This window comes from Saccopteryx bilineata, chromosome X, assembly GCF_036850765.1.
Source record: "Saccopteryx bilineata isolate mSacBil1 chromosome X, mSacBil1_pri_phased_curated, whole genome shotgun sequence".
Taxonomy (NCBI): domain Eukaryota; kingdom Metazoa; phylum Chordata; class Mammalia; order Chiroptera; family Emballonuridae; genus Saccopteryx; species Saccopteryx bilineata.
Genome location: NC_089502.1, coordinates 28,881,795 through 28,905,800, shown reverse-complemented (window position 1 = coordinate 28,905,800; position 24,006 = coordinate 28,881,795). Strand labels below are relative to the sequence as shown.

Here is a 24,006-nt window from a genome sequence, read left to right as displayed (position 1 = left end):
TGCATCCCTTCTGAGATTGCTATTAGCTTACATTTTATAAGTACCAGTCTGATGACAACACTAAATAGACTTTAATGCTCTAGAGATAAGCAAGATGAGGTAGAGAAACACAACACAATCTGCCTTAATTAGTTCATAGAATATTTCTATCTTTCAGTGTTAATTAGGTGTCCAAAGACAAGAATAACACAAGGGGAAAAAAGCAAGTGGTTAAATATGCTTGAATTGTTTCCATCTCTATTGATGAAAAAACAAACAAACAAAAAAACAAACAAAAAACTAAAAACTAATTCTAAAGCCAGTTTAAGTTCTGTTGTGTCCTTTTGGCTCTATTACTTACCTAGTAGGGGAAAATACTGACTTCATCCTTAACTCGAACTCAATGAAATCAACATAAAGTTCCATAACCTAAAAAGTACTAATGGTTCTGAGGACATTCAACTGAAAACCAAGTTTAAATTATATCTGATGGGCATTTCTGCCACATCAATATTTGATGAACTATATGCAAAGGCACTGTGATGAGTTTAAATAGGTTTGGTTCTTATACATTGAAACAGAACACCAGTAGTGAAATAGTATTTATTAATCCTATTAAGAGACAGCTATATTTTCATTCTTATAATGGCCATATTATTAAGTTTAAGGCATCTTAGATTAGGATAAAAATTTGGCCAAGGTTTCTTAAGATAGACCTTAAAACACTGCACAATTTTTAACAAGTTTCTGTCTTCAGGACCAGTAAAGACTTTTTTAAAAAAATTTTAAGCTGATCAAAGAGAACAGATTTTTATTAATAAAGATTTATCTAAAAATGTTAGCACTGGTTTAAGAATTAGTTCCAACAAATCAATTTTAATGAGCAAAGTTTGAAAATTAAGAGGCAAGAGAATCTTATGTGCATGTATTTTCATATAATCAATCAGGTTGCAGGTTCTAAAATTGCTCATATCCAGTGTGATGGCGCTTGAGACCAATAAAGTAAGCCAGCAACACTAGAATAAGTATTCCTGCCAATGCTGCTCCCACTGCTATGGGCACAAGGAAGTTGTCATCTGCACTGCAGTCTTGAGCTAGATGTGGAGAAAGGACAATTGAGAACAGAAACAGTGACCCAATTTCAAATCTGTATATTTTAAGTTAAAATGACAGCACTTCCCAATACATATTTGTTTTTTACACCAAAGTAACAAGTCCTTGGCATTCATTACCAGCAAATGAGATGTTCCACAAAAGTGATTTTCCAAATAACAAAATCACACACTTTTAAGTACCCCGCAAATGCAGTCATTTTGCATTAAAGATATATAAAATTATTATATACTTCCCAGATTTCTTAAGCAGAAGATAATGGCTAAATATAATTAGCCTTTCCTTGATGATCAGGCCATAAGCCTTTAAAGGCAAACTGTTCTGATGTTGAAGAAGCACAGTGAAACACTGAAGGCTGTGAAGTATTAATGAAATGAACCAAGTGCATGCCTACACTATGCAGACCTAAGAATCCAATCCATAGCAGTCTGGGGTCATTTAGTAGAGGGGAATGATTTAAACTGGCCATGGTGGTATAACCGTCTGCTTCAACCTATTCAGTCCAGTGAGTCATACAAGAAAATCAGTGGTTATAATTTCAAAATGGGCTATAATAGGGGCAGGCAACACACACAGTGTCACGGAAGTGTTTCAGAGGATCACTAAACTCAGCCTTGTTCCACAAGACATACATTAAAAGAAGTGACACTGGAGCTATGTTTTTAAAAATGAGTAGGTATTAGTCATGTAGGTAATGGGAAAAGGGCATTGCAGGTATAGGGAACAGCACAGACAAAAACGAGGATAAGGAAACACGGCACTTCAGGGAAAATGCAAGAAGGTTGGTGTAACTAGAACATCAGAACAAGATGTACTCTTGGCTAGAAACGCAGCAGAAAAAGCGTACTAGGACCAGCTCACAAAGACATTACACGCTCTAGTGGTTTGGCATTATACTGACAGCCAAAACAAAACAAGAAAACAGTGCAGCAAGATTTTAAGCAGGATATTTGTTTCAGAAGTAATGGCAGATGGAAAACTGGTGGTATTAAGTTAGGAGGTGCCTCTATTCCTAGAGTCCAGATGTCTAATAATATGGTCCTGAACTGGGTTGTTAACAAAGTGCAAAAGCATAAGGGACAGACGACAGACTAGAGATACAACTAGAATGCAGAGTGGACCAAATAGATGTCAGAGGTTTGGTAGGAGGAGATAATTGAATAGTTTCCACTTCTACACACACTTGAGTGACTATGTAGATGCTTGTGCTGGTTCATGGTGATAGGGAATACAGGAGGAAGAATATATATATGCATTTCAGTTTGTAGTTATTTTTATGTGGAGGTTGTTTTTAATTTTTTTTTAAACTTTGTGGGGGGAATGGAGACGGATATGTGGAAAGGAGGGATATTCAGTTTTAGATCTGAGTTTAAGATACCTGTGTCCAACCCAAATGGTAGATGAACCTAAGTGGTATAGTTAAAACCATGGACAAAGATATTTCTCAGCAATGGCAAGTAATAAAAAGAGGAAGACCAGAGGCAAAACCCTTGGGAACACCAATATTTCAGGGATAAAAGGACAAGAAGAAAAATAAAAAGAATTTGAAAAGGCAGGTAGAGAATAGTGCCACGGAAGCCAATGAAGGAAACAATTTCAAGGAGCATGGGAGAATAGTGTAAAACATTAGAAAAGTCTGAGAAATGCCCACTGGATCTAGCAATATGGAGGGTAGGGACAATGAGTGAAATTGCTGCAGGTTTAAGAGTGAATGGGAAGTGATTGGTAGGAGATCAAGAACTTGGGATGGGAATCAGACAATACTCATTTCAAGAAGTTTAGAAGAGAGGACAAATAGGGAGATAATTATAAGGGGGACATGGAGTCAAGAACGTATATCTTCAAGGTGAAAGAGACTGACCCTGGCTGGTTGGCTCAGTGGTAGAGCATGGGCCCAGTGTGTGGAAGTCCCTTGTTTGATTCCCAGGCACACAGGAAAAGCGCCCATCTGCTTCTCCCCCCTCCCCCCTCTCCTTCCTCTCTGCCTCTCTCTTTTCCTCCTGCAACCAAGTCTCCATTGGAGCAAGGTTGGCCTGAGCACTGAGGATGGTTCCACGGCCTCTGCCTGGGGTGCTAGAATGGCTCTAGTTGCAGTGGAGCATTGCCCCCTAGTGGGCATGACAGGTGGATCCCATTTTGGTGCATGCAGCAGTCTGTCTCTCTTACCTCCCTGCTTCTCACTTCAGAAAAATACAAAAAAAAAAAAAAAAAAAAAAAAAAAAAAGGTGGAGGAGACTTGAATACGTTTATAGGATGAGGGAAAGAGACATTAGCATTAGATAGGTTGGAGATGCTGAATGGTACAAGGTTTCCTTAGAAGTAGGAGAAATGGGATTCCAGAAGCACTGACCAGGTAAAGAAAACCTACTGATTCTGGAAAGGAGGAAGAAATGGTACAGATGGAGATATGTCTGCAAAAAAGGAAGAAAGCTAGGATGATGAGTCACCACTTCTATTTTTCCATTTCCTTGACTCTTATTGCCCTAGTTTTTCTCATAGCTTGCAATATAACAGGGATGGATAAATCAGGTAATTAAGCTTATTAGAATTTGTGTCAAAAATAAGGATGAACAGGCTTCAAGGCAATTCTGATCTTGCATTTAAGAAATGTGCCCAGGTCGCCTCTGGGACAATAACTGGGAATAAGGTACAATCCTGGATTTTATAGACTTCACAGCATTGAGTGTGGCTGCCACCTCAATGATCTTTTTTACTTGCTTCTTGATTCTGTTAAAAACCCAGATAGCCAAGGTTGCCAGATGTGACTTGTGGATATACAGTGTTTAAGAGCACCTAGTTATCTATTCCCCTTCAATTTCCCAAATTATCACCCAGCATGTAAACTATTAGGTTCCTTCCCCCATATAGTGTTATGCCTTGGATTTCATATAGCTTGGTTTTTAAAAAATTCATTAGTAGATTAATTCCTAATTCTGGCAATTGATTCATAGTCATCTTTCCCAAACCGAGTATTTGACCCAATACTGGAACAGCTTTCATAAAGACGGCTAATAAGGCTTTAATGTAAGACAAGTATTCCCATAGTAGATCAAAAAGACAATTCCAGTAATACAAAATCTTTCTGGATGCTGCCACTTAAATTGCTCTCAAAATAAATAAATAAATAAAATGCTGTGAAATATTAATTTATAATAACTAATGATTTTATGCATTCAACCTTTAAGGATAGTTTAAGTAATGTAAAGATATTCTGGTAAAACAATAATTTTAATAAGATCACATCCTTAAGAAAAAATAATCTAATTCCATAAGTCATTTTGATCTGATCTATTTACCTAGTGAACACTTGACACCATATTAAAAATAATCTGGGGGAAAGAAAGAATATATTTGTGGAAGAGTTTAATAGTTGCAGAAGGAGTAAGGATTTTTAAAGATAATGGCCAGTGAAATGTCAACAAAAGTTTCCTGTAGATTAAAAAGTATTGTCATCTTCAATTTCTGTTCAGAAATCTTTCAGATATAATATTCAGTGTGAGTTGGAAAGCTGAGATATACATTTATAAAAACATGTAAAATAAAAACCCCTCTTAAAAACCAACGGTGTCAAATTTCTCTTTCGAAAAATCAGTTAAAGAATCACATTCTTATGTGACATCTTTCTTATTATATACTTTTTAGATCTAGAACCAAACTGAAGTATATCATATGAATCTGAAAAGATGCTTGAAGGTATTCAGTATCACTCAAACATGTCTATACTACTTTCAAAAGCAAAATACAGCAAATATTGATGCAGTTAGCTACCAAGATAAAAGATAAGGAGATGAGTGGAAGAAAGATAAGCCCAAGCCAATTTAAATGATCTACCAAAAGATGAAATGCTGTAATCTTAAAAATATTTGAGTCTTATAAGAATTCCTGCTAAAAAAAATAAAAGAAACTTAAGATGGTGCATTTTACATTGCATGTAAGGTGTGTTTTTGATACATAACAAGGAGCTTCTTATCAGATTCCTTCTAAATATACTCAAAATCTTCACTGAAATGGAAAACTACCACTCAAAAGCAATAGTGTAACAGGTTTTAAAAGCTTTCAGCTTTAAGGGACCACAGAAATTAAGCAGCTTGGCCAAAGTCACATGGTAGCTAGTTAGTAGCAGAGGTAGGAGCTGTCTGTGGTAATTAACTGGCAGTCCTATGGCTTAATTGGGTAATCCAGAGGAAAGTCATGAGCCAGATTGCTAAATTGTGTGTGTGTGTGTGTGTGTGTGTGTGTGAGAGAGAGAGAGAGAGAGAGAGAGAGAGAGAGAGAGAGAGAGAGAGAGAGAGATACTAAGGTTGGTGTATTTTAGGGTATGTGAGAGACTGCACAAAGTCCTATTTTTGGTTCAGATCAATAGCTTGGATTGTATGGCTGCAATGTATAGCTGCTATGTATAGATATTAAATACCAGCCTCATTTTAGGAGTTGAGAAAAGTGAACAAGATACTCTGATGCTTTTACTATGAAATAAATATTCTTAATCACCAGTTCCCCAATTGACTACACACCAGATTCAGCTGGGGAGCTTACACACACACATGCACACACAGACATGTGCCTCATCCCAGGCCCACTAAATTAACTTTTAGGAATGGTGCCTGCAATCTGAATTTTTATAACAAGCTTCCCAGGTGATTCTTATTCTGTAGCCAGCCCAACATCAGTAGAGACTGAAGTATGGGGTCCCTCTCCAGACAGTAATAATACAACAGAACACCAGAAATAATTTCTTCTTCTAAGCATGTGTCAAGTTTTTCCTTTTGGAAGAAATTGCCATTATGTGATGTACAAGATCTTCACTTTAACCAATGGGAAAAAATGTGAGCAGATTTCCTTAAAAGAATCTTTATTGTTTGTTTTAGAAGCAATATGTTAAGCAAATGGACAAGCAAATATCTAAAGAGAAATACCATACATCAACTAGTGGCTTAAACATTTGAGAAAAAACAAAACAAGAAAACACGAGACGTATTTATATGGACCAGTTTCTTTATACAAATGCAAAAACATGAAAAACATCCAGGACCCTATAAAGTGTTAGACCATCAAGGTGTAAACCCAGTAAAGCAAATGAAACTACAAAAGGTACAAAGAACATGTGGGAATGGGAAATAAAAATGGAAATAACCGTATATAAACTGGCCTATGTAAATACAAAAATATTCAATGAAGCCAGATTTTCTTGAAAACACTGCTATTAGAGATATTTTAATATGCATCAGGTATATAATTAAATGTAGAAACTTTTAGAAACATTAACAGCATTAAGCCAGTGCCACTCACTTGTGCTTCTAATTTTTTTTTAAGTTGCTTTGTTTTGACTCTTGAGAAATATTGAAGTCCTATGTTCTTATAAGCATTATCCATCCTTCTAAGATTAATCTTACACTAGGATACTATTTAAATAAAAATAATTTTTAAAAATTAGATTTATATTTCGTCTTTAATTAAGTGCCTTATGCTGACAATGCAGCTCAATGTAACTTTAAGAGAGGGGCTGATCAGGAACTCTGATTCTGAGCTAGTAAGAGTTTTAGGCTAGTCTTAAACAGCAAATTTAAGTGAGAGAAAATACTTAGCACTACAATACAACTTGAAAGGTAGTTATGAATATACACATGCTAACATGCAATTGCTTGTGTGTTTTTAGCTAGACTACCAAATTAATTCAACATCAATAATATTTTGGAACCCAGATAATCTCATTTTCTAGTGAATCTTCTACCCAAAAAACTCAGGTACCTTCAGTCTATGGCTGTATAGTAACAATTTCTAAATATTTCCTCAGCCATTGCAATAAAAAAAACACAACATCTAGAAACCAGAAGAAATACTGGATGTGTTAACCACAAAGCAGAAATGTTTTGCTTTCTCATATAAACATTAGGTAGTGCACAGTAAGTAGACAAGTGGTGCATCTCCCCAGAGGTCAAAACTGAACCCAAAATACATGAATTAATAATGATTCTACCATAATGAACAATAATAATGTAAGTTTTGATTAGCAAAGAACCGTTCAAATAGGAAAGCCAAATTAGAAAATGCTGTAGCAATCAATGTAAGCTGTAAACAAAAACAATTTTTAATGGAGAAGACTGACACTTTTGGGTTAGGTGCAAGTTACATTATAACTGTAAGTGCTCTTCTTTATCTAGGTTCTAGGACATACTGCACTACTTCTTTAAGGAAAATAAAAGACAAGGAAGGAACAAAACATACTACCACAACCAAGGATACTGGAAGTTTGAAGAGAAGTCTATATTAACTTTAGCACTTCAGGTAGAGGCCAATTTACGGGTACAGAGGATTAATGCCTGAAACTGGCACGGCTTAGTAATGATCTCTAAAGCACCTAGAAAATGGGTTGAAATGCCCAGCTAAAATAGTCTTGTATCTTGCAGTTTAAAAGACTGATATATCTAGTTCTCTTAAAAAGGATTTTAAACAATAAGGCAATACCTATTCTAAAATTTCAAAAGGTTTTGTATCTTGTCATTACAGCCACATAAATACAAATGCATTCAAAAAGCATTAGGAAAGCAGTCATTGCTAGGAAGATAATAATACTAGACTGTTCAAATCTACTGGCATATCTCTCATAGGTCAAATATGCAGCAATGTCAAAGCAGCTAAGTTAACCTGCAAACAAAATCACAGAAAATAAATTCAAAAGGAGCAAGTACAAATCCATTGTAGAAATGTATTGTCTCAATTCAACCACATGCAAGAAAACAAATCCCTTTTTAAAAAATGTTTCTCTTAAACTGTGTAAACAAAACAATTTTTAGTCAGAATAGCTAAAGTAAAAATACAGAAATATTAATTCAAGCCAATACAATAAAACCTATAATCTGGGTGATTTTGCACATGCCTTCTGCTGTAGAAATAACCGATTTAAATTCCTTGGTTGGGAATACTAAATTCACATGACCAATTTGTAGCTTATAGTTTTGGGGTGTTTTTATTTATTTAAGTACAAAATCCCCCATACCACCAGTTCCAAGATCTGAACTACAACTAAATATATTTGAAACTGAGTAGTATTGCATGTTGGAACTTGTACTTGCTTTATTATTTTGGAACAGAGATCACATATGGATTAGTGTTACAGAGTCTGATATCCAGCATAACTTTTTCTTCTGCCAATTAGGTAAGCAATCACTATAACGACAATCAAGCCTGAAAGACCAGCACCAACTATAATTGGTATTAGAATGGTGTCATCATCCAGCGAACACTCCTGGGCTGTAGGTGAAAAAAAGTGTGTAACAAATAATGAGTATAATAAAAAAAAAGAATGTCCGAAAGTAAACGATGCTGATTCAAAAATCAGAAATAATCTTATAAATTAAACTTTAAGTAATTAAGACAGTTATATTTTAAAGATAAAGCTACAGAAACTATGGATTGTTCTAGAATTAAAAAACTAAAACTTATTCATCCTTTCATTTCTGTATGTGCATATATATATTTATATATATGAACACATATAGACTCACATCTATGAGTAAACACATATGTGTGTACGTGTTTATTTACCTATATCCAAAGTCATTTCAAAAACAGGAATATTACTTTATCAAAAGTGAAAAGAGTTCATCTGGTTCATTTCACATAGCCAGCTGAACCTCTTAGTGGTATACTGGATGTCTTTTGGGAGATTGTGTCTAGATCAGGAAGGTTTCAACATGGGATTAGAATAGCCAGGTTGGTTCCAGAATCCTTCAGAACAGAGATTGGCAAACTAGAGCGCATGGGCCAAATTTGGCCCAAGACCTAAAAATGACTTTTAAACATTTTTAAATGGTTGAAAAGAAACAAAATTATATTTGGAGACATCAGAATTACCGTATTCCCCATGTATAAGATGCACCCTTTCTTGGAAAAATTTAAGGTCTAAAAACTGGGTGTGTCTTATACAGTGGTACAGTGGTTGTAGATATTTTTACTTGCAATTTCCCGCTTTTTTGCGCTTGGTTTTGCGCTCATTGTTGAAGACAGTGATTCCTCATTAGACACAGATGAGGACAAGCTAACAGATGGGAGTTTTGACAGTCATGAGGAGTTGTATGAATTTTTTTTATTTATTTATTTTTATTTTTTTTTAATTTTATTTTATTTATTCATTTTTAGAGAGGACAGAGAGACGGAGAGAGAGACAGAGGGAGAGACAGAGAGAGAGAAGGGGGGAGGAGCTGGAAGCATCAACTCCCATATGTGCCTTGACTAGGCAAGCCCAGGGTTTCGAACCAGCGACCTCAGCATTTCCAGGTCAACGCTTTATCCGCTGCGCTACCACAGGATGTATGAATTTTATGATGAATAAAATGAGTTCAATAATTTTACCTAATAAATTTTTTATCAAATTTTGAGCCCCAAAATTAAGGTGTGTCTTATACATGGGAGCACCTTATACATGGGGAAATAGAGTATATAAAATTTAAATTTCAGTATCCACAAATAAAGTTTTAATAGAACATAGCCACACTCATTTGTTTATTGCCTATAGCTGTTTTCATGATAAAATAGTGGAGACGAATAGTTGTGACAGAGATCATATGGCCTTCAAACCTCAAACACTGTCTGGGCCTTTACAGAAATCCTGACTTAGTGCAGGATTTCAGTGGCTGCAAAAGTCAAGAAACTGGGACCACTTACTAATTTTAGTGTGTTTACTACTAAGGTGACCAATCGTCCTCCTTTAGGGAGAACAGTCCTTCTTTTATAAGTTCCGTCCTCCTTCAAAAAGTGTCCTCCTACATGTCCTCCTTTGTGATACTGGAAGACTAAAAAATTATGTCTATATTCGATCAATACAGAGTTGATCCACTGCGTGTGATTTGACGTATTTGTATCTAAATGAGTACTTTTTCCTTACAATTATTATTAAAAATTAATAGGCATGTAAGCATCATTATAATTTAAAATATTACAAATGTTTTTATTATGCATTTATCATATTATAGTGTATTATTGTTGCAATGAATAAAATGTTTCTTTTATTTACGATATTGTTTTCTTCAATTTATTTTTGTCCTCCTTTTCATTATACAAAAGTTGGGTCACTTTATTACTACATTTATCAATCTGGTCAAGACTGGCAGTCGACAGGGGCAATTTTTTTTTCTTGTATTTCTAGAGAGTAGTGTGATACAGTAAAATCCAATCAACAGTCTTTTGCCTGACTGCAAGTATATTTCTTTCTCCTGTATAGTCAAGTATTACCAGTGCCTTGTGCTACCTACAATCAAGAAGCTAGCCCTACAAATTGTTTATGCATTTACTATCAATACAGGGGTTGGCACTAGTAGTTTTAGTTATTCATATGGAAAAATACAAATTAATAAATAATAATACAAGAAAATTGTATTTTCTAGTTCCATGATGGCTAATATTTTTATAAAACAACTTACTATAGTTAAATCTATCTTTTTATTTCTACTTTGGTTGCTCCGCTACCGCCCACCATGAAAGCTGGAATGCCCACTAGTGGGCGGGAGGGACCAGGTTGACCAGCACTGCAAAAGTGGGTGGTTTTTATAAAAAGGTTCGCCATCACGGTTCTAGTTTCATATGCTCACAATTGTAAACCTACTTTTAACCACTCCTGTATTAAATGTTTCATACTCTTTTGGGTGACATTTTAAATTCTATATACACAAAAATCAAAGTTTGAAATGAGAGAGAGAACAGAGCTCATCTCTATTACAGCTGACTAGATATATAGGCTTGAGCTGATATTACACTGCAAATGACTTTAAATTCTAAACATAAATCTGGACCTAAAATTAAGGTAATAATGTAAAGAAACCAGAAAAAGACTCAAGAAGAAAACTGTTAAAGGATCAAAATAATTGAAATAAAAAAGAAAAACAGACAAAAGAGAAAATAAGTGTTTGCACAAGTTTTTAAGTGTGATTAATGTCTCTCATCACAAGAATGATAGCGTGAAGAACCCAATTTGCTTTGACCTAATCCAAGTCAGGCAGGTATTTAGCATTACTGCAAAAGTGCTTGAATGGCTCAAAGCATATTTACTTTTAAATACAGCTTCTACATTTCCTTCTAAACCATGGTGTTCATTGTTAAAAATGCTGTAGATGACTTCGTGCGATCCACAAACACATAATTTTAAGTAAACAGTTTAAAAGGGCAATTCAATTAAGGAATTTTATGTACTTTTTTCCTTTGAGCAAATTTTAATCTTTTAATGCCAAATGCATCTTTCCTATTCATATAAACATACAGTAATGAGCCCTTGAAAGGTTTTACTAAAAATCTGATAAACACCATCATTAGGACTGAGTAGATCTTCAAAAAGGCTCATTCACATTGCCACATGCTTTTAAAACTCTCCACATCATTCTGGCTGGCCAAAACATAGTTCATATTTGAGATTTTGTAACTGCAATCTTTTTGTCTCAACAAAATATGCCCCAACTACTTTATTTGAGTATGAAAATGTTGCCAGCTAGAATATGGCCCCAAGGCGGATGGAGGATGCTCAAAGCTGTTGCTTCCAAGTGCCATCCTTCCCAAATCTAAAATCTGGGGGGGGGGGGATGGGGATGGGGATGGGATGTCCCTACCTTAAGTAAAGCTCTTGGAAAGCTTCTATCATATTTCAGCTTTAAGAACTTTGTTGAAAGTGGCTTTCAGATCACAAAAAAATCTACTTTGAGCAAAAGGATGAGCCAAATACAAAGTGACACAACATGCTCAAGGCTTTGAGAATTCTACAATGGAGCTGAGAGGCTAATTCATATTTCTCTATTTCAAGGCATAAGTTTCCATGACTCAAAGGAAAAATTAACATAAGACTATCAATTATGAAGAAAACTTGCTTGATTCTTACCTGTAGAATACTTTCCTTCTATCACATTGAAAGGCTGAACTCTTAGATCAAAAGTATTTATCTGAAATGCTCTAGACACTGAAACCGTCTGTTCTTTGTTGCACATGTAAGAACTTCCCAGGGGAGCATCCCAGTAGCTAAGATTGTTATTTGCAATGCTGAAAACTTTAAAGGAAAAAAATATGTCAGTGACTTCTTATCCTATTAACCTAAAAACTGGGACAGTCCTCATGATTTTTCAGTGAAGTTTAAGAGCTTGGGATAGAAGGTTTGCCCACAAAAAGTGATTCTTCTGATCACTAGGTTGCCTAATCTTTCCTTTTCCTTTTTTTTAAATTTAAGGACAGTTGGTATACGATATTATGTTACTTTCATATGTACAATATAGTGATTCAATATTTTTATACTTCACAATGCGATCCCCTCACTATTTCTAGTCATCATCTATTACTGATCCCTATCTTTCTATAGATGTGTTTATAGTCTAAAAGTTGGTCACATCCTTAACTATTATCCACCAAGATTTGAAAATACTGGATACTGCAAGAGATAGACTACCATAGTTCTAAATTACTAATTTTAAGTTGTGGTCAAGGTAGGATTTTCACGTAAAATCTTCTATCTCATTAAATAAGGTACAATTTGGTAACAAGACAATTATGGTTTCTATTCCTTCAGTGTAGCCCACGCTCGTTTCCCTGAGGCCAATACTTTACTTACCAGAGCCATTAACCAACATGCTGACATTCACTTCCTTCAGATAGAATCGGTTTTCATTTTTCTGTTAAAGAAAAAGAGCCTGCAATTAATCAACACAGCACAACTGTCTATAGTTACAGTTACTAGCTACAGAAGAAAAGCAACCAAATACTATTACTCAAAAGATAAAAGTATGGCTTAGAGCTGGTCAGTAGAATAAATTGTTAGCAAAGTAAAGAAAACTCAAAATGTGATAGAAACTCTTTTCCGCCGCATTTTGTTTCCAAGTTTTGGACCAGAAGTATAGTCATGTGGTTCTCAGATACTCGGCAATTCATTTCTTCCTTTTATTCCTCTTGTCACTTGCTAAGCCCTCAGCACCTCTAGCTTGGATCACAAGTGCCTCTTACCTGTGCTCCCTGCTCCAGGGACATAGCAAAATGAACCCAACTTGAAACCTGCCCTCGCATTTGCAACCTGTCTGGGAAGATAAGATAATACCACACTGCCCCGCTATCCAGCTTTGCTTTCTGTGGTTTTGCTTTCCATAGTTTCAATTTTCAGTGGTCAACCATGGTACAAAAATATTAAATAAAAATTCCAGATATTTGTAGAGAGAGAGAGATCGTATTCACATAACTTGGATTAAAGTATATTATTCTTGTTCTAATTGTTCTATTTTATTCTTCATTGTTATTAATCTCTTACTGTGACCAACTGATAAATTAAATTCATCATAAGTATGTATGTATAGAAAAAGATAGTATATATAGGGTTCGGTACTATCCATGGTTCCAGGCATCCCTTGGGTGTCTTGGAAAGTTCCCATGAGTCCTTGGAATTTAATATTAACTCACTAGTCATATATGTACTATAATAGAGGAATGATTTGAATGTATAAAAGGGAAGATTTTTGTAAACCTTCCTAAAATATAATTAGATATAATTCTCCGTTTCTCGGCATATGTAGGTAGTCCCCGGGTTACAAACAAGATAGGTTCTGTAGGTTTGAAAATGTTTAGCCCTGGCTGGTTGGCTCAGCGGTAGAGCATCGGCCTGGCGTGCAGGAGTCCCGGGTTTGATTCCCGGCCAGGGCACATAGGAGAAGCGCCCATCTGCTTCTTCCCCCCCTCCCCCTCTCCTTCCTCTCTGTCTCTCTCCTCCCCTCCCGCAGCGGAGGCTCCATTGGAGCAAAAGATAGCCCAGCACGCACTGGGGATGGCTCTGTGGCCTCTGCCTCAGGCACTAGGCGCTAGAATGGCTCTGGTTGTAACAGAACATCGCCCCCTGGTGGGCATGCTGGGTGGATCCCGGTCGGGCGCATGCGGGAGTCTGTCTGACTGCCTCCCTGTTTCCAGCTTCGGAAAAATGAAAAAAAATGTTTAAGTATTTATATGCACAGAAAATTAGAAAGAAATACTATGTTAGACAAATATCTATCTATTGATAAGTTGCATTTGACAGGTAAATGTACCTGTTCCAAATTACATACAAATTCAATTTAAGAACAAACCTACAGAACCTATCTCATTCGTAACCTGGGGACTGCTTATACTCCATGGAGAAAAAGGTTTTAGAGTCAAGAAACCAAGTTCAGATGTGAAACATTTAACAACAGACCTACCTTTATATCTATATATCTATATCTATATATATCTATATCTATATCTATATCTATCTATCTATCTATCTATATATATATATATGGAGAGAGAGAGAGAAAGAGAACATAAATAATCATATTACAGAAAAGAAAGTGATAAGTTATAAAGTTAAAAGGAGAGAAATTACTTCCAAATAGAGGAGGAGCAAAAGTAATGCAAGGTTAGGGATGGGCCATTTGAATTGGGTAAGATTCAATTAGGTAACAAGCAGGAAAGGGCACTGAAGAAGGCAGCAACTTGAGTAAAGGTAGCTAATAGGCATAATCCCAACTATGCTAACATCTGAGAACTTCCTAAGTCCCAAGCACTGTTCTTAAAACTTCACATATGAAGTTTCATTGAATAATTGCAAGACCTCCTTTTGAGATGGGGTAATCAAAACGAGGAGATGTTAAGTAACTTCCTCAAAAGCTATATGGTTAGTAGTAAGTGAGCTGGCATTTGAACCCAGGAAGTCTGGCTGCAGAACCTAAGTGCTGGTTACTGCCATGCTCTCCTACCTCACTGGATTTTGAACAGGAAACAGGGTGAGGAAAGCATGAAATTAATGCAGAGGAAGTGAAGGAAATAAAGCTAGATAAGCAGGTTATATAGCACGGTGGGGAGAGGAACACTAGAAATACCCTGCCAGGGAATTTAGATATCATCTTGCTGGTAAATCAGAACTGCTGACGGTTTCTGAGGAAGGGCTGTGCTTCAAGAAGATTAAGCTGATGCAGAGCATTGAGGAGGAAGAGGAGGGACTAAAGAGGCTGAACAGTTCTGGTAAGAGGTAATGCAGGCCTAGATCAGGGCAAAGGCAGTGGGGAATGAAAACGAGGGTACAGACTCAGAAATTTCAGAAGGAAGCATTAAAGGAAGAATTAACCACCTCATCACATCTCCCCTGTGCATAGGCTATGTCTCAGCTCTCCACAATTTGTCCCAACTACTCTTCCATATTCATTATTCACAAAACACACTACAAGTGCTTGCTCTGCCAGCACATATACAAAACATACTACATGTCTCATTTTCCTGGCTGGTCTTAATTGTGTTCCTCTATCCCAGAATAAGCCATACTTTTGTACTTACTCCTCTTATGTACAAATCTGATGCATCCTTGAAGGTCCAGCTCAAATGTCATTCCTTCCATTAAATCTTCCTGACTCACCTCCAGCCAGAATTAATTACTCCCTCCTGTACATTCCCAGAGCATCTTGTATTTTCCTGTACTCTAGCACCTTCCACAGTACTCTACTGACCACAGAATCAAGTTCAAAAGCCTTAACATGACATTCAAGGCCTTCCACAAAAAACCGTAATCATTTGTCTATTTCTGTTTTTACCACTAAACGGTGGGCACCTTAAGAATACAGGCCTTCATTGATCCTGCACCTAATAAGCTCGGATTCAATAACTCCTCCTTAGGAAGCATCTGTCGTGACTGGGCTGAAGGTGAAATGGGCCCCTCTGAACTCTGGTGCCATTACAGACTTTTCCTGAATTTCCAAAGTACCTGTAGCTTGGTTAAAATATCCCTATTTCCTATTGCATTCGGAAATGGTGTTCTGGGCAATTAAATATTGTAATTATTAACTATTTCCCCATGAGGGTCAACGGAAACCATGGTCCTTTTAGGATCTTATCACAGCTAGAAAGATCAAACTCAAAAGGGAATGAACCTAAAATATTACTTTCCTCATTCTTTTTTTTTTTTCAGAGACAGAGAGAGAGTCAGAGAGAGGGACAGATAGGGACAGACAGACAGAGACGGAGAGAGATGAGAAGCATCAATCATCAGTTTTCATTGTGACACCTTAGTTGTTCATTGATTGCTTTCTCACATGTGCCTTGACCGTGGGCCTTCAGCAGACTGAGTAACTCCTTGCTTGGCCAGCGACCTTGGGTCTAAGCTGGTGAGCTTTGCTCAAACCAGATGAGCCTGTGCTCAAGCTGGCGACCTTGGGGTCTCGAACCTGGGTCCTCAAATCCCAGCCCGACGCTCTACCCACTGTGCCACTGCCTGGTCAGGCCTCATTCTTTTTGACTACAATGTAATCACCATGCAATAATTTAAAAAGAGAATGTGTTTGCAGAGGCCTGCTCTTCCCACATCAAAAAGGACAAGCATAACTACATGGTTTTAATTGGAACTCACTGGTCATATATGTACTATAACAGAGGACTGATTTTAATTTGAGAAAAGGGACTATTTTTGCAAACCTTTCTAAAATATAATTGTGTTATACGATCCTCAATTTCTTGGCATATAGTCACAGAGAACAAGGGCGTTAGACTCAGGAAACAAGTTCAGATGTGAAACAAATAACAACAGACTTAACTTTTTTCTATATCAGCTATTGTGACTATTTCTTTATGCCTTAGACTTAAAAGCAGAACTGTTTTCTACCCACTTATACAATAACTTAATTTGGGAACTGTTGTGGTTTACCATTCTCCCTCACTGAGAGCTATCCCCTTTCCAATTCCGGATCGCTGTAACTTGTCTGTGTACACACGTGCATGTGCACAGGCAACTCTAAAGGGTTATGGGGTTAACAATTGCTTCTGAGGTGAAAACAAAGGTTCCCAATGATTATGCTAGCAAGAAGTACAGAATGTATGCTTCATCTGGAACTTTGTTTCAATTCAGCCCTTGATACAAGCATGAACAACAAAAACCTGAATATTGCCATTATAAACTGTCTTGATTTAATGAATTAATTCATATAAAGTGAAGTACACAGAGCCTTGTACGTACCCAGTACTCAATAAATGTTAGCTGTTATTACTAATACTATTACAAATAGTATAGTCCCCAAAAAGATTCTAATATTAAACTTGAGAGTTTTCTAAGCAATAATAGAGAAAAATATTATGGCTATTACTTTATCTTTTATAACTATATATTTTATGTGCATGGAGATACTAGAAAGTTTTCTTAATGTGGGTTAATTCTTGCCCCTGCCCTAAGGTCTATATAATAGCAGAACAGCCATAATTGGTGAACACTAATATATGAGTCCAGCCCACAGACCACTGAGGTGACCCTGAGGGATTAACAGGAATCAACGGACTACCCTCTTTAATTAAGTAGTGTTGAAATGGAAAAGAGAGCTAAATATCCTCTGAAAACACACACACACACACACACACACACACACACAACCTTATTTATACTCTCAGATGTGTTTTTAAGAGAACGAACCTAATTTTTGAAAAAGCTATTACTCACCACAGCAAAGACAAAGTCAAGATACTTAATGTTGCTGTTGTTCAGCCTCAGTAGAGCAGTTTGAGAATAGCAGTTGCCAGTGAAGTCAGTTGTGTTGGGCTTAATGTTTATAACTGAAGCAACCTTTAGGGGAAGAAGAGGGAAAGGTATGGATTAACCATGTCTACAATAAAATGGTATATTCAAATAAAACCAACTTTAGTGGAGAACAAAAAAAAATCCTTTTGTCTGGATACTTAAGTTTATAGTGTTTTACTTTCAAATGAAGTTGACACAGGCTCTCAATCTATGACTCAGAAAGCTTAAAAAAAAAACAGGAGGGAAGCTTCCTTAGTAATAAGCCACATGAAAATACACATGTTTTATGGAGCGTAAGAACTACCTGTCTGGCTTAAGTCACAGGACTCTGGAGATGGGATTTGTTCTTTGGTATGCCCTCTGTAGCCTCAGTGGAATACTGCAACTAGAAGTGTCATCCTGTACTTGAGTCATCACATAGCTGGAGAAACAGATTGCTGCACTGTTCCCATACATCAAACTACAGTATATGTTACAGATAAAAGTATGAAGGAGTTATGTTTAAACTGACTGGAATAATGATCAACTCTTACATTCTCTGATCTGCTGATGGCAAACAGAGAGCCCTTTAAACTGCTAGGTTTCCTGCTGCCCTAGATAATACATTAACAGTGACATTAACTCATCATGGTTATAGTAACTCCAAACTTATTGAAACTCAATGAGTCAACATCCAATCTCCATTTAAAACGCCATATTCTAATAACACTACTCTTGAGCTGAATGTATAATACATTATTTAAAAGGAGATGTGAATAGGATGTATCCATAAAAATAAACGACTGTACTTTATCTTGAGTGATATAGACAACTCTACCTTATCTTGAGTCACGTTCAGCTGCAGCCCCATGGTAGCCAGCAGACAAGTACCATTGCTATTATTAACTGAATAGGATCCAATATCTGGTTTTTCCTTTGGAGTGGGTGTTGTAGTTGGAGATGGCAAAGTGGTGGGTATGATGGGCACCACAGTGGTTGAACTTTTATCTTTATCACACAGAAACTCTAAAACAAAGGACAAAATAAACTAAAGTAGACTTTTTCTTAATTTATAAAGCCAGGAAAGAACACACTGTTTCTCACAATAGAAGTTCAAAAGAAGAGAAGGGCCCTGGCTGGTTGCTCAGTGGATAGAGCATTGGCTTGGTGTATAGACATCCTGGGTTCGATTCCTGGTCAGAGCACACAGGAGAAGTGAACATCTGCTTCTCCCCTCTCCTTCTCTCCCTTCTCTCCTTCTTCCCCTCTCTCGGCCAGTGGCTCAACTGGTTCAAGCATCAGCCTCAGGCACTGAGGATAGCTCAGTTGGTTCGAGCATCAGCCCCAGATGGGGGTTGCTGGGTGGATCCTGGTCAGGGCACATGCAGGAGTCTATTTCCCCTCATCTCATGGAGGGAGGGAGGGAGGAAGGGAAGGAAGAAGGAAACAATTGACTATGTCCTTATCTCCTCCAAGTAAGGGTGGGGAAGGCAAGGAATAGTCTTCATATTTGTGTCAAGAGAGATCAGATGCACAAAGAGCATGAAGTGACATTCCTAAGGCTGCATGACAATCTGATGGCCAAATGAGTTCCAAAAATTCACTTCAGGCCCTGGCCAGTAGGCTCACTGGATAGACCGTTAGCCTGGCATGCAGACATCCCGGGTTCAATCCCCAATCAGAGCACACATGGGAAGCAACCATCTGCTTCTCTTCCCCTCTCCTTCCCCATTTTCTCTTTCTTCCTCTCCCACAGCCAGTGGCTCAGTTAGTTCAAGCATTGGCCCCAGGCACTGAGGATAGCTTGGTTGGTCTGAGCACACTAGTCTTGGTCTGAGCACGTCACTCTCAGGCACTAAAGATAGCTCAGTACTTGAGCATCAGCCCCAGATAAGGTTTCTGGATGGATTCCAGTCGAGGCAAATGGGGAAGTCTGTTTCACTATCTTCTTGCCTCTTACCAAAAAAAAAAAAAAAAGGAAACGAAAACCTTGATAATGTATTTTAAACTAAATGGTGCAGAGTTCTCAAACTGCTACTTCATATACATATACAATTTCTAAGAGTTATGAGACAGCAAATAAGCTCCAGACACATCCAAATGCTTTATCTATTCACACATGGCCAGCTGCACATTCATCTTTTCAGACCCTTAGGTCCCTTTATTTTCAAAGAACCTCATCTGCCTCATATGTGAAAACCAGAGATTTAAGTTTGAATACATTTTGCCCTATCGTACGTGTGCCCTCTTCTCACATACACACATACAACCACTATAAGGAAGGATAGTGTTTACCAGAAGATAGTTTAGAAATCATTGAAAGATTTATATACAAATGAACCATTTATTTGTGTTACCCTTACAGCAAATCATAGGCATTTCAACCTCTTTTTAGGAAGTGTTGGTAGTTTCCCTGAGCTGGTGAATGAGAAATTATTTCATTTTCATAATGTCATATGAAAGTTACAGAACCAATTTATAAAATTTAAAATTAGAACCCAGAAATCTAATTTCTATGCCTTTGTCTTGGATCATCAAAAGAGAAAGAGCTGAGGATAAAATAATTTTTGAGGATTTGTTCAAACAAAGACTAGGTTTATCAGCTGAAAACACTATGGGTAGAGCATTTTAAAATACCATTCCACAACAGGTACATTATAAACTTAAAATTGCAAGGTCACCAAGAATAAGAACTGCTATCATTTAAAAAAATGTCATAGTCCAGTGTAAACTATGAATAAATATTAGTATATGCATGCTTGTAGGTAACAACTTGAAGTAAAGCTACCTGGTATATTCATCTTAAATTAGGACCCAAGTACAGAAATATATACTTTAGTCACCTTTTTTGCTCACTGTGCCATTTTGGACAAAAGCTTGTACATGAACATCCCAGTACTGCTGGACAACATCATTCCTTTCTAAAGTCAATATACTGTTGCATCTAAAGATGTCATCCAATGGAATGCTGACTGCCACCAGTTCGTGAACAGTAAAAATTTCTGTAAAAAAGACAACAATAGCTGTGGTCAAGAGGGTAAGAAAAATATGATAATATAAAAATATATACAAAGGACACAAGGCACGGCCTCTTCAGGCAACAAGGACACATTCACTGTGGTTAAAACACAGGGCGTAAGAGAAAAGATGGAATGGAGGTTAGGAAGGGAAGACAAGCTGCAGGTGGTTACACTCTGAAGCATCTTATTTGATGTAAGGACAGGTTAGTTGGGCTTTATTTTGTTAGTAATGTAAGGTCAGCTTCAGTTTTTAAAGCTGGAAATAAATAACACATGCATCATTTATTTTAATAGAAAAAGCAAACTTGTAGAGGACAGAGGCAAGGGAAAAACGTTAAGGAAAGTCATTTAAGAGGGAAACCAGTTAGAAGGCTGATGATGTGGTTCAGGTGAAAAGCGAGGGGGATGCATTCGCTAAGATGAGGAGGCGGAGGCGCAGCAGGAAGACAGCCAAGAGGTCAAATTGAACACGCATATCTAATTAAGGTCGAATCACCAGGACAGTGATAAAACAAAGAAGAGAGATGCATTAATCGAAGATTTGATAGTAAATCCTTATTTTTGTACTATTATCTCAAAGTTATAGTAACTACATGAGCTTTTAAACCTCTTCTTAAATTTAAAGACTATTCATTTCATGAAATCTTCAGAATGTGAAAGCAATAAGTTAAAGCTATTCTGTACAGAGTATTTATTATAATAAAACTTCAAAAGGCTATGATCCCACTTATCCACCCAAATGGCTTAGTTTCTTTTGAAAAAGCAACAAGGGAGGAGGAGATTATTTAAGGTCCATAATATAAACTGCCTTAAGTGCCTCTCCCGCCTGTAGCAAGGCAGCCAATTCATGATACCTTGGCACCCCCTAATGGCCAAAGGGAAAAAATATATATACCAATGAACTAGAACATTTTTTTCCAAAACTGTCTTCACCATTAATGTAACTGAACAGATACAAGAACTCGCTGTATACACACAGACATCAAAAACAAGTGAAAAGAAAGAAGTTGTAGATATATTGCAATTACACTATACAACTACCATTTTTAGACTATGTATTGTCTGTGAACATATTTTTGACATATGTATTAGTCAAGTGTAAACACATAGACAGGAAGGCTATATCCTAAATTCATGAGAGTGGTTATCTCCAAGGAGGCAGAAAGGAAAATGGCATTGGGGGGTGGGTACAAAGGAAATCTCAAGTGTATCTATAAGATTTTCTTTAAATAAAAAGAGGCAAATATGTAAAGCGATGCCACTTACTAATTCTCAGTAATGGGCATACATGGACCTATAATTTTAATCTTTGTAGTTTTCTGTATTATAATCATGAAAAAAAATTTTTTTTAAAACTTGAGCAGTTTCAAAGTCACTTCAATTATCAGATGCCTAAAAAGAAAACACTAAATCATTTCAAAAACCATCAACAGTCCATTTAAGGAAGCCTTTTCAAATTCCAAATAGTTTCAACTATTACATAGATACTAGTAATAAAAGAATTTGCATCTTCCCTTGGTTAAAATAAAAGGTGGGCTAGATAGATGTTAACATCTTAGAATCCGAAGTTTTTCTGCCAAATCTGTCAGATTAACCCCCACCTCCTTTCCCCGCTATCTCCTTGGTGCAGGCACTCATTGCATACATCATACTTCATTAACTATACCAGTCTCTTAAGCTGGCCTGTCTGCCTACAGTCTCCTCACTTCCAAATTAATCCTGTAGAACATTCTTATATTAACTACTGCCTCTGCTTTTGTGATATCATTCTTCTCTTTAAAAACCTAAAATGGTTCCCTTGTGCCAAACCCATCAAGCTAAATGCCTTTCCTTGGCTTCCAAGGCCCCCTATAATTCAGACCCACTGCCACCTAGCCAATTTGATCTTCCTTCTACTACACACACAGCCTCTATTTTAATCAAGCAGCTCTTCATTACTCCTGCACATACTATACTTCCCCCTGCTGGAAATACTCAGATCAAAATTCTCCACTAACTCAAATTCTTCATTAGTGGAGTTTCAGTTCAGGTCCTACTTTTCACCCTTCCAATGTGCACTGACCTCTCCTTTCTCTATGTTCTTTCTTAATCAGGATCCTTTGTGAGAACACTTTAAATCTGGCCTCTTAACTACAGGCATGCACAGCTGGGCTCAGGGAGTATGTACGGTATGCGGAGTTCTGTCTGTAATTTGAGAAAGAGGGTCTAGACCTTCTCTCACATTGTCAGAAAAGATTTACGAGCCCTCCACCCTCCCGAGCACAAACCACAGCAAATTCACAAGGATCTCAATACTTTTCAATTTTTCCATATAACTTGAAAAAAATTTCACTTTGTCTCTCCAACTAGTTTTTAAACTCCTTGAAAGTGAGGGGCAAATCTTATACTAGTTCTGAAAGATAGTGTAGGGTACAAAACAATATATATGACATCCCATAAAAAAGAAAACTGGCTTTAGTTATCCTCTCAAACTAAGAGACCAGTAAAAATACAACTAGGATTTGATTTCCAAGTCTGTTTCTGATAACTCCCATTTTGTACGAGCACTTTCATTTCTGGGTCTTTAAAATATGATCTTTTGATACCCGTATATTAAATAAGTCATTTATATCCAGGTCTAGTCTACTGAAACCCAAGTACCTGTTTCTGGGGTCAGAATGAAATACTATAGGTGAGAAATGCTAAGTTACTACAAAAACACCATGTTAACTCAATCTCACAGAGGGAGAAGAAAGGAGAGAACTGTATCCCTAACATTATGGAAATCTCCATTACACATGCCTTCAGAATATTTTAATACACATTTCAGTTCTAGTAGTTATAAGAGTGACCTAATTACCAATGTTTCCCCAAGTTCATTTTGACCTGAAATTGCCTCAAAATAGCAGAAATGTTGGCTCCAGTCATTTCACCTTTAATTAATCATCATTAACTTTTCAGTCAAAATCTTATCCAAATGGTAAGAAGATTTGAAGATAAAGCATTTGTGCTGGTCTTAGATTACTGAACTTGTACACATTTAATATAGTTATTAGTAAAGGCTTTGGTCATTGGTTCAACAGTTGTTGAGTACACACTATTGAATGAAATAAATAGTAATAATTATGTGCATGAACTCTGTAGCTCAACAGACTTTGGTTCAAATACCAGCTCACCCACCTACTGGCTGCATGACTTTTGGGAAAGTCACTTAATCTCATCAAGCCTCATTCCTTTTACCTTAAAAATTGGGATAATATCTACTTCTCAGGCTTAGTGGTAAGGATTAAGTAAGATGCTGCTGGTGACACTTAGCATACACTCTGGTACAAAGTATAGCAAATACTGTATCATCACTATGAACACCTTGCTGCATGTGGGGGTGGGGAGGATACAAAAACAAAGTTTCCATCCATT

At 36.8% G+C, this 24,006-nt stretch overlaps 1 protein-coding gene across 4 annotated transcripts in view; it reads right to left on the bottom strand.

Moving 5' to 3' along the window:
• LAMP2 (lysosomal associated membrane protein 2) overlaps positions 1 to 24,006 on the bottom strand; it is a 122,628-nt gene that overhangs the window by 83,478 nt on the left and 15,144 nt on the right. For 2 of the 4 annotated variants that reach the window (XM_066248740.1, XM_066248742.1), the window contains exons 4-8: positions 20,434 to 20,592; positions 18,429 to 18,616; positions 17,534 to 17,656; positions 12,674 to 12,734; positions 11,954 to 12,118 (exon numbers count right to left, since the gene is read on the bottom strand). In XM_066248740.1, coding sequence (XP_066104837.1) covers positions 11,954 to 12,118; positions 12,674 to 12,734; positions 17,534 to 17,656; positions 18,429 to 18,616; positions 20,434 to 20,592 — 696 coding nt within the window. Of the gene's footprint in view, positions 1 to 581; positions 1,074 to 5,927; positions 8,344 to 11,953; positions 12,119 to 12,673; positions 12,735 to 17,533; positions 17,657 to 18,428; positions 18,617 to 20,433; positions 20,593 to 24,006 lie in introns of those variants that run through there. The other 2 variants (XM_066248741.1, XM_066248743.1) reach the window with 2 other exon arrangements.